This window comes from Aphelocoma coerulescens, chromosome 29, assembly GCF_041296385.1.
Source record: "Aphelocoma coerulescens isolate FSJ_1873_10779 chromosome 29, UR_Acoe_1.0, whole genome shotgun sequence".
Classification (NCBI taxonomy): Eukaryota; Metazoa; Chordata; class Aves; order Passeriformes; family Corvidae; genus Aphelocoma; species Aphelocoma coerulescens.
In genome coordinates this window covers 3,078,522-3,088,306 of record NC_091042.1, presented here as the reverse complement: position 1 = coordinate 3,088,306, position 9,785 = coordinate 3,078,522, and the positions used below count along the sequence as shown (strand labels likewise).

The following is a 9,785-nucleotide window of genomic DNA, read 5'->3' as shown; positions in this document are numbered from 1 at the left end:
TCCTCGCCCCGGGCTCTGCCCTCGGCCCCTCTCTCCGTCCGGCCGCGTTTCGCGGCGCTCTCGGTCCCTTTTGCGGGGCCTGGGCTCTCCCCTCGCCCTCCCACGGCTCCCCCCCCCGTTTTGGGTGCATTTTGCGGCGCTTTTGGTTCCTTATCCGGGGCCTGGGCTGCCGGGCGTGATTGGCCGCGGCTGTCACATGGTGAAAGTAACTTTACGGGGTCGCCGCGAGTAGGAGGGCTTTATGGAGCAGAAAAACGACAAAGCGAGAAAAATTATTTTCCACTCCAGAAATTAATGATCATGAGCTCTTATTTGATGGACTCTAACTACATCGATCCGAAATTTCCTCCATGCGAGGAATATTCGCAAAATAATTACATCCCCGAGCACAGTCCGGAATATTACAGCCGGGCCAGGGAGCCCAGCTTCCAGCATCACCACCCGGAGCTGTTCCCCGTGCCTCGAGCAGCCTTCCCCGAGCGCCCCTACAGCTGCGGGGGGCTCCAGAGGGGCCAGGCGGGCGCGGGAGGAGGAGGAGGAGGAGGAGGAGGTGGAGGAGGAGGAGGAGGAGGAGGGAGGCAGCACCTGGCGGAGAAGCCGCAGCTCTGCGAGCCTCCCCCCGGCCCCGCCGCTGCCGCCCCGGCCCCGTGCGGGCAGCCCGAGCCCGAGCCCGGCGTGGCGGCTCCCAAAGCTCCCGTAGTTTATCCCTGGATGAAAAAAATCCACGTCAGCACCGGTAGGAAACTTTTCTTTGCCGCCGATCCCCCCGCACCATGCTCCCCACGCCATCCCCTCTCTCTCCTCTCTCTCTCTCTCTCTCTCTCTCTTCTCTCTCTACTCCGATTTATTATTATTATTATTTTTTTTTCTCTCTTCCCCTCCACTTCCTCGCCCTCCGCGCGAGCCTTTGGGTGAGCACAATTGAGTTGGATTTACGACTGCGAATGGGTAATTACACCCCCCATAAATTTTATAGCCCAGCTACCGCGGGCAGCCGGAGCCATGTGGCTCTGGGGCTGCTTTATGGATGTGCGGAACTCCGCGAGAGCTCCGCCGCATCAATAATTCACCTTCTGCAGCCGGGGAAACCCTTCCGAGCCTCGGCCCGGCCTCCCGAGCTGCCCCCGGCTTCCCGATGCCTCATCCCGCCCATTGCTCCGAGCTTTTTTTTTGGGGATTTTTTTGCCCCCCTCCCCGGCCGCCCCCCGGTTTGGTTTGGGGTTTGGGGGTGTTGTTGTTTCTGGTCTCTGCCCCGGCTCCTCCGCTTCGCCTCTCCCGTCCCTCTCTCCATCCACGCGCATTTTCCTGGGGTGGTTTTTGGTTTTTTTTTTCTTTTTAAATTCGGTTTTTTTCCCGCTGGGTTTTGGTTTGGTTTTATTCTGGTTTTTTTTTTTTTCCCCTTCCCCTTTCCCTTGAGTTTCCTCCTCCTTTCCTTCTCTTTTTTATTTTTTCTGGGGTTTTTTTTGGCCTTTTTTTTCTTTTTTTGGTGTTTTTTTTTTATTTGAATTTTTGGGTGTGTGTGGGGGTTTTTGGTCTTGTTTTCTTTCTTTGCTGGGTCTCTTTCTCTTCATTTGGTTTTTTGGTGTGGTTTTCTTTTTCTATTCGTGTGTTTTATTTTGTGGTGTTTTTTTCTGTTTGTTTGACTTTTTTCTGTGGTTTCTTTCGCTCATTTGATTTTTTTGGTGCGTTTTTCGGTTAATTTGGTTCCTCGGTGTGTTTTTTTTTTTTTTGCTTGTTTGTTCTTTCTTTTTGTTTTGTTTTTGGCCTGCGTTTTTTTCTGTTCATTCGATTCTTTTGGCGTGGGTTTTTTTTCTGTTAATTTCATTTTTGGCCCGGCTTTCCCCCCCCCATTTATTTATTTATTTATTTATTTAAAATTTTTCTGCCGTGTGTTTTTTGTTTTTTTTTTTTTTTTTTTTTCTGTTAACCTGACTTTTTTTCGCGCGTTTTTCTTTTTATTTTTCCCTTAACCTGATTTCTTTTGGCCCGTTTATTTATTTTTTTTTTCGCCTTAACTTGATTTTTTTTGCGGCCTTTTTTTTTGGTTTTTTCCCCCCTTCTTTTTTTTTCCTTGTTTTTTTTTTAATATCATTTCCCCCCCTCTTTTATTTTTCTTTTCCTTTTTTTTACCTTTTTTCTTTTTCCCTTTTATTCCCTTTTCCCCTTTTTTTCTTACTTTTTTCCTTTTATTCCCTTTCTCCCCTTTATTTTACTTTCCCCCACCCTTTCTTCCCCCTCTTTTTTTTTCCTTTCCCCCCCTTTTTTTCCCCTCTTTTTTCCCCTTTTTCCCCCTTTTTTCCCCTTCCCCCCCGTTTTTTCTTGTTTCTTTCCCTTCCCCCATTTTTTCTTGTTTTTTCTTTTTTTTCCCTTCCCCTCCTTTTTCTCCCTCTTTTTTTCCCCTTTTTTCCCCTCTTTTTTCCCCTTCCCCCCTTTTTACCTTGTTTTTTTTTGTTTATTTATCTTTTTTCTTGTTTATTTTTCTTTTTTCCTTGTTCTTTCTTTTTTCCTTGTTTTTTCTTTTTTTTTGCTTTCTTTTCTTTTTCCTTATTTTTTTTCCTTTCCCCCCTTTTTCCCCTCTTTTTTTCCCTTCTCCCCCTTTCCTTCCCTCTTTTTTCCCCCTTCCCCCCCCTTTTTTTTCCGTTTTCCCCTTCCCCCCTTTTTTTTCTTGTTTATTTATCTTTTTTCTTGTTTTTTCTTTTTCTTGTTTTTTTTTTCTTTTTTTTTTCTTTTTTCTTTTTTCTTTTTTCTTTTTTTTCTTTTCTCCTTGCTTTTTTCCCTTCCCCCCCTTTTTTCTCCCCTCTTCTTTCCCCCCTTCTTTTTTTTCTTTTCCCCCCTTTCCCCCCCTTTTTTTCCCTTTTTCCCCTTCCCCCCCTTTTTTTTTCTCGTTTATTTTTCTTTTTTCGTGTTCTTTTCTTTTTTCTTTTTTTCTTGCTTCTTTTCTTTTCCCTCATTTTTTTCCCTTTCCCCCCTTTTTTCTCCTCTTTTTTTTCCCTTCCCCCTTTTCCCCCCCTTTTTTTTCCCTTGCCCCCTTTTCTCCCCTCTTCTTTCCCCTTTTCCCCCTTTTTTTTCCTTTTTCCCCTTCCCCCCCTTGTTTTCTTGTTCATTTTTCTTTTTTCTTGTTCTTTTTTATTTCTTGTTCTTTTCTTTTTTCTTTTTTTCGTTTCTTTTCTTTTTCCTCTTTTTTTCCCCTTCCCCCCCCCTTTTTCCCCTTTTTTTCCCTTTTCCCCCTTTCTCCCTCTTCTTTCCCTCTTCTTCCCCCCTTTTTTTTTCCTTCCCCCCTTTTCTCCCCTCTTCTTTCCCCCTTTTTCCCCTCTTTTTTTTCCCTTTTCCCCCTTTCTCCCCCTTCTTTCCCCCTTTTTCCCCTCTTTTTTTTCCCCCTTCCCCCCCTTTTTCCCCTCTTTTTTTTCCCCTTCCCCCTTTTTTCCCCTTTTTTTTCCCCCTTTCCCCCCTTTTCTCCCCTCTTCTTTCCCCCTTCCCCCCCTTTTTTTTCCCTTCCCCCTTTCCCCCCTTCTTTTTTCCTATTCCCCCTTCCCCCCCTTTTCTTTCTTGTTTATTTTTCTTTTTTTCTTGTTCCTTTTTCTTTTTTCTTGCTATTTTCCTTTTTCTTTTTTTCTTGTTTCTTTTTCTTTTTTCTTGCTATTTTCCTTTTTCTTTTTTTCTTGTTTCTTTTCTTTTTTTCCCCTTCCCCCCTCCTCTTCCCCCCTTTTTTTTTCCCCCTTTCCCTCCCCCCTTTTTTTTTTTTTTTTTTGCTTTTTTTCCCCTTTCCCTTCCCCCCCCCCCCCTTATTTTTCCCCATTTTTCCCCCCTTCCCCTTCCCCCCTCCTTTCCTCCTTCTATCCCCCAGTGAACCCCAACTTCTCGGGCGGCGAACCCAAGCGCTCCCGCACGGCGTACACGCGGCAGCAGGTGCTGGAGCTGGAGAAGGAGTTCCACTACAATCGCTACCTGACGCGCCGGCGCCGCATCGAGATCGCGCACTCGCTCTGCCTCTCGGAGCGCCAGATCAAGATCTGGTTCCAGAACCGCCGCATGAAGTGGAAAAAGGACCACCGGCTGCCCAACACCAAAATCCGCGCCGCGCCCGCCTCCGCCGCCCCCTCCGCGCCCGCCGAGCCGCCCCCGCCCGCGCAGGAGCCGCGGCCCGAGGACATCACCAGGTTATGAACCCAAAAATTGGCCCCGCTTGGCCCCGAATTGGCCCCGAATTGGCCCCGAATTGGCCCCGATTGGCCCCGAATTGGCCCCGATTGGCCCCGCTTGGCCCCGATTGGCCCCGAATTGGCCCCGAATTGGCCCCGAATTGGCCCCCGAATTGGCCCCGAATTGGCCCCGCTTGGCCCCGAATTGGCCCCCGAATTGGCCCCGAATTGGCCCCGAATTGGCCCCGATTGGCCCCGAATTGGCCCCGATTGGCCCCCGAATTGGCCCCGAATTGGCCCCGAATTGGCCCCGATTGGCCCCGAATTGGCCCCGAATTGGCCCCGATTGGCCCCGAATTGGCCCCGAATTGGCCTCGTCCTCCCCCAAAATCCGCGCCTCGCGGTGACTCTGGGTGATTTTATAGATAAAAATCGCTGGATTCGGGTTTTTTCCCCGCTGGGTTTTGCGGCGCGATGAGGGGGATTCTCCCTTTGTTGTCGTTATTATTATTATTATTATTATTATTATTATTATTATTATTATTATTATTGTTATGATTGTTGTCGTTTGGTTGTTAATGTTATTGTTAATATTGTTATTTTATTAAAACCCCCCCCGTGCGTGTCAAAAATCAGCCCCTTTTTAGAGTCCTCGCTGTTGTTATTATTAATTCTTTGATTGCTGCTGGTATTGGTATTATTTCATTACTATTTTGATTATTTTTTTGTTCTTTTGTTATTGCTGTTGATATTGTTTGAATATTTATTATTTTTATTTTTGTATTTTTTAAATTATTTTTTTATTCTTTATTATCATTGCTGCTGATATTATTTAATTATTTATTGTTTTTATTTTTGTATTATTTTTATTATTATTTTATTCTTTATTATTATTATTTTATTATCTTTATTCTTTTTATTATTTATACTTTATTATTTTTATTATTTTTATTATTTTTATTATTTTATTATTTTAATTATTTAATAATTATTTTATTCTTTTTATTTTTTTATTTTAGTGTTATTTCATTCTTTTAAAAGTTGTTTTATTATTGTTGCAGCTACTGTTTGATTATTATTTTTATCACTATTTTATTGTTATTCTCCTCGCCGTCATTATATTTCATCACCGTTGTTTTTTTAATGATCATTCTATTAATCCCCCCATCAACACTCAGCCCCTTCTCCCAACCCTCCCTATTATCATTATTATCATTGTTATTATTATTATTATTATTATATTTTTATTATTAACATTATTTTATTTAACCCCCCCACGTGTCAAAACGCAGCCCCTTCTCCCAATCCTCCCTATATTTTATTATTATTATTAATATTATTATTATTATTAAATTTTTTTTATTATTATTTTATTTAACCCCCCCACGTGTCAAAACTCAGCCCCTTCTCCCAATCCTCCCTATATTTTATTATTATTAATAATAATATTATTATTATTATATTTTTATTAACATTATTTTATTAAACCCCCCCGCGTGTCAAAACTCAGCTCCTTCTCCCAATCCTCCCTATATTTATTATTATTATTATTATTATTATTATTATATTTTTATTATTATTATTTTATTTACCCCCCCACGTGTCAAAACGCAGCCCCTTCTCCCAATCCTCCCTATATTTTATTATTATTATTATTATTATTATTACTATTATTATTACTATTATTACTATTATTATTCCCATTATTACTATTATTATTTTAGTCCCATCACGACTTTATTAATTTTATTCTTTTATTAATGAGGTTTGATGAATCCCCGAGCGCAGCAGGAGCCGCCCCGCGGTTTTCGGGTGCCCAGGCGGCCGCACCTGCAGAAACTTCCAAAAACCGGGTTTTTCACGCCCTTTCGGGGCTTTTCTTTCTTTTCTAAAGCCGCGGGGGGAGGGAAACCTTGAGGGGGGCGACGAAGGCGAGAACCGGGGGGGGTTCGGAGCGCGGAAAGCTGCGCAGAACTCCCCAAAAAAAGCAGAATTTGGGGTCATTCCCCCCCCTCTCCGCCGCTCCGAGCGCACAATGGAGCGGAGGAGCCGCCGAGGTCTTCGGGGAGGGGGGCGGAAAACAGCGGAAAAATTGGGATTTTGGGGGCGGGAGGGGGAAAGAGGAACAAAAAGAGGAACGGCCCAGAGGGGCCGGGGACGCGAGGAGGAGAAAGGGAGCGGGAGAGGGCGGAAATTTGATTTATTTCCCCCCCGAAGAGGCGGCGGGAGGCTCGGGGGGGGTTTTGTGGTGCTCGTTTGTGTTTCTTTGGGGTTTTTTTTTCCCCCCCCCTCCCTGCTCGTTGTAAAGTCGCAATAAAAAAAAAACAAAACAAAAACAAAAACAAGAAAACCAAAAAAAAACCCAAAAAAAGGAGTTTTTGGTGCGTTCTGTGACGGTCCCAGTGTTCAATAAAAGCGCTCAGTGTGAATTTAGTTTTATTTTCCTGTCTGGTGCGTTGCTTCGAGCCCCCAAATCCCCCTCCCGAGCCCACGGAATGGATCCGATTAATCCCATTTATCCAATTAATAATAATAACAACAATAACAACAATAATAATAATAACAATAATAATAACAATAATAATAATAATAATAATAATAATAATAATAATAATAATAATAATAATAATAATCTCAATAAAACGCGTGGAGTCCCCCGCGCTGCTGAAATTAACTTTAAGCCGAGCTTAAAATCGCGCCCAACTCCAGATTTTTGCCCGCTGAATTTCACCCCCCTCCCTCCCCCTCCCCAGAGAACTGTAAAAAATGGGGCAAAAACACGGAATAAAAGGGGTTTGGGGATTCCAGGGGCGCCTCGTGGATCCCTTTCCCCCCCTGGAGGAAAATTCCCTGGATTTGGCTCCTCTCCCTCCCTGGAACTTCGGCCTTGGGGGGTTTCAAATGATTATTATTAATTATTATTAATTATTATTATTATTATTGCTGATAATTGCAATGATTTCCCCTCCTGCCGCGGTTCCCTCGCAGGCCCCGCGCGGATTTTGCCAGGAGCTGGGAAAAAACCTGTTAAATTGATAATAATAATAATAATAACAATAATAATAATAATAACAATAATAATAATAATAGTAGTGGGAAGAACGGCAGCCCTGGCGCTAATAACTCTAATTAATCGCTGCCGCCCTTTGGAGGCACCGAATTGGCACCGGGGGGGGGGGAATTAAGGAAAAATCCCAAATCCCCCCCAATTCCTGCCTCGGGGTTTCCCTGGCGGGGCAGGGAAGGGGGAGCACGAGGAGGAGCCGCTTTTTGGGGGGGATTTTGGACTTTTTTTTGGGGGGGTGGCTTTTTTAGGGGGGATTTTGGCCTTTTTTTTGGGAATTCTGGCCTTGTTTCGGGAAGTTTGGCGCTGGCAGAGCGAGTCCCGCTGGAATTTCCCCCCTTTCCCAGCGCCGGGGTGCGGAATTCCAGGCGGGAGAGGCTTTTCCAGCCTCTTTTTTGGGATTTATTCCCAGTTTTTAAAATTTATTTCCCCCCTGGATTTGAAACAAATCGCGGCCTCGCCTCCTTTGTGATGCGTCTGTGGAGAGAGGAGCGGATTTCCCTTAATCCCGGGGATTTTAGGGATTCGGCTCCCCGGATTTTCCTTTTTATTGTTATTTTTTAACATTTCCCCCTCCCCGTTTGAGGGGAATCAAGGCCAGGAGGTGAAAGCGGAGCGGGAATTGTTGGAGCTCCTGAGGAAACATCCCAACATCTCCTCCCCTGGAGCGGGGAAAATGTTGGGAGCCAGTTTGGGATTTGGGATTTGGGATTTGGGATTTGGGATTTAGGATTTGGGATTTAGGATTTGGGATTTGGGGTTTGGGGGTTTTTTTTTCCCCATAAGGAGATGGGGGAAGGCAGAGAAACCGCGACCCTAAAAGAAAAATTTAAAAAATTAGAATTAAAAATATAAAATAATCCAAATCCCAGCGGGAATCGGCACCCAGAGCTCGGGGGGGGGGAGGGGGAAGGGTTGGGTGGGTTTGAAATCCTCTGATCCAGGCAGGAAATCCAAGGAAAAATGGGGGGATTAGGGGGGAAAATGGGAAATTAAGGGGGGAAAATGAGGGAATTAGGGGGGAAAATGGGAAATTAAGGGGGCAAAATGAGGGAATTAGGGGGGGGAAATGGGAAATTAAGGGGGGGAAATGGGAAATTAAGGGGCAAAATGGGAAATTAAGGGGGCAAAATGGGGGAATTAGTGGGGAAAATGGGAAATTAGGGGGGAAATGGGAAATTAAGGAGAAAAAAAGGGAAATTAAGCAGAAAAAATTGGAAATTAAGGGGGAAAAAGGCACCAGGGAGGGAGAAATTTTTGGTGAATGCTGGAAAAAAAGGAGAAAATCCACAGGGAAAGGTTCTGGGAGGGGAGGGATGCCCTGAAAATCCCCCAAAATCTGCTCGGGGTGGGGGCAGAGCTGCGGGAGGAGGAGGAGGAGGGTGGGGAGGAAGGAGCAGCGCCCCGGGGGGGATTTTCCCTCTTTTTTGGGAGGGGATTTTGGAGTTTTGGGGTTGAATTCCCCCTTTTTTCCCATCCCAGGACTGGGGGGGGGAGAGGGGAAATATGGGATTTTCTCTAAGAGGGGAGAAAAATGGGGGGGAAAAGGGAAATAAAAAGGGAAAAGTGGAAAACATAAAGGGGGGAAAAGGGGAATTTGTGGGGGGAAAAGGGGAATGAGGGGAGGGGGGAAAGGGGGAATAAAGGGGGGAAAAAGGGGGAAGAAGTGGTGGAATTGGGGAAGAAAAGGGAAAAAAAAGGGGGGAAAAGGGGAAAAAAGGGGGAAGAAGTGGCGGAATTGGGAAAGAAAAGGGAAAAAAAAAGGGGGAAAGGGGAAATAAATGGAGAGAAAAAGAGAAATAAGGAGGGAATGGGGAAATAAAAGGCAAAAAAAAAAAAAGAAATAATGGGGGGAAAACCGACGAGGTGAGGAGAGGAAAAAGCGAAATGAAATTTAAAAAAAAATTAAAAAGGGAGGAAAAAAACGAGGAAAAAAAGGGGAAAAAAAGGGGGCAAAGAAAAGCCCAAAGCCGATCCCTTTTTGCAGCCCCTTGACGCCTCCACGCCGAGAGGCTGAAAAGGGTAAAAAAAGGGTGAAAGATCCCAACTTTGATGGAGGTTGGGCCGCGCAGGGTTCACGGAAAGGGCAACTTTTCTGTGCCTCCCTCGGGGTGACCCCGAGCCCTCGCGACCCGGGGATGTCCCCTCTGTCCCCGGCGGGGACACCGAGCCGCGGCTTTGTGGGATTTTTGGGATGAGGATGGGAAAAGGAGGGGGGTGGGGGCAGATGTTTGGGGCATTGTCCCCCGGCGCGGCCAAAATAAGGCGAAAAAAAAAAAAAACTTTAAAAAAGGGAGAAAAAAAGGGAAAAAGGTGAAGCGGCGGCCAAAGTTCTGTCCCGGGTTTAATTCCAGAGGGGATCCCGGCTCCCGGCGGGTCCAGGAGGGCGGCCCCGGGCACGTGAGTGATTCCCATTCCAGGGGGAAAAAAAAAAGATGGGAATTGGATCGGTTGTTCCGTTCGGAAATGGGTTTGGGTGATTAAAGTTTGAAAGGACGGAAAATGGGGGAGAAATTGTTAATTAGAAGCGAAAATGAGGTGAAAGGAGGGAAGCGAGGGAGCTCCGGGAGGGTTTGGGAGCG

The 9,785-nt window shown here is 45.3% G+C and overlaps 1 protein-coding gene across 1 annotated transcript; it reads left to right on the top strand.

The window, feature by feature from the left end:
• The first annotated feature begins 294 nt into the window (after positions 1–294).
• HOXC4 (homeobox C4) lies at positions 295–4,164 on the top strand. The gene is made up of 2 exons (XM_068997698.1): positions 295–736; positions 3,845–4,164. The coding sequence occupies exons 1-2, from the start codon at positions 295–297 to the stop codon at positions 4,162–4,164; spliced, it is 762 nt and encodes a 253-aa protein (XP_068853799.1).
• Positions 4,165–9,785: the final 5,621 nt, after the last annotated feature.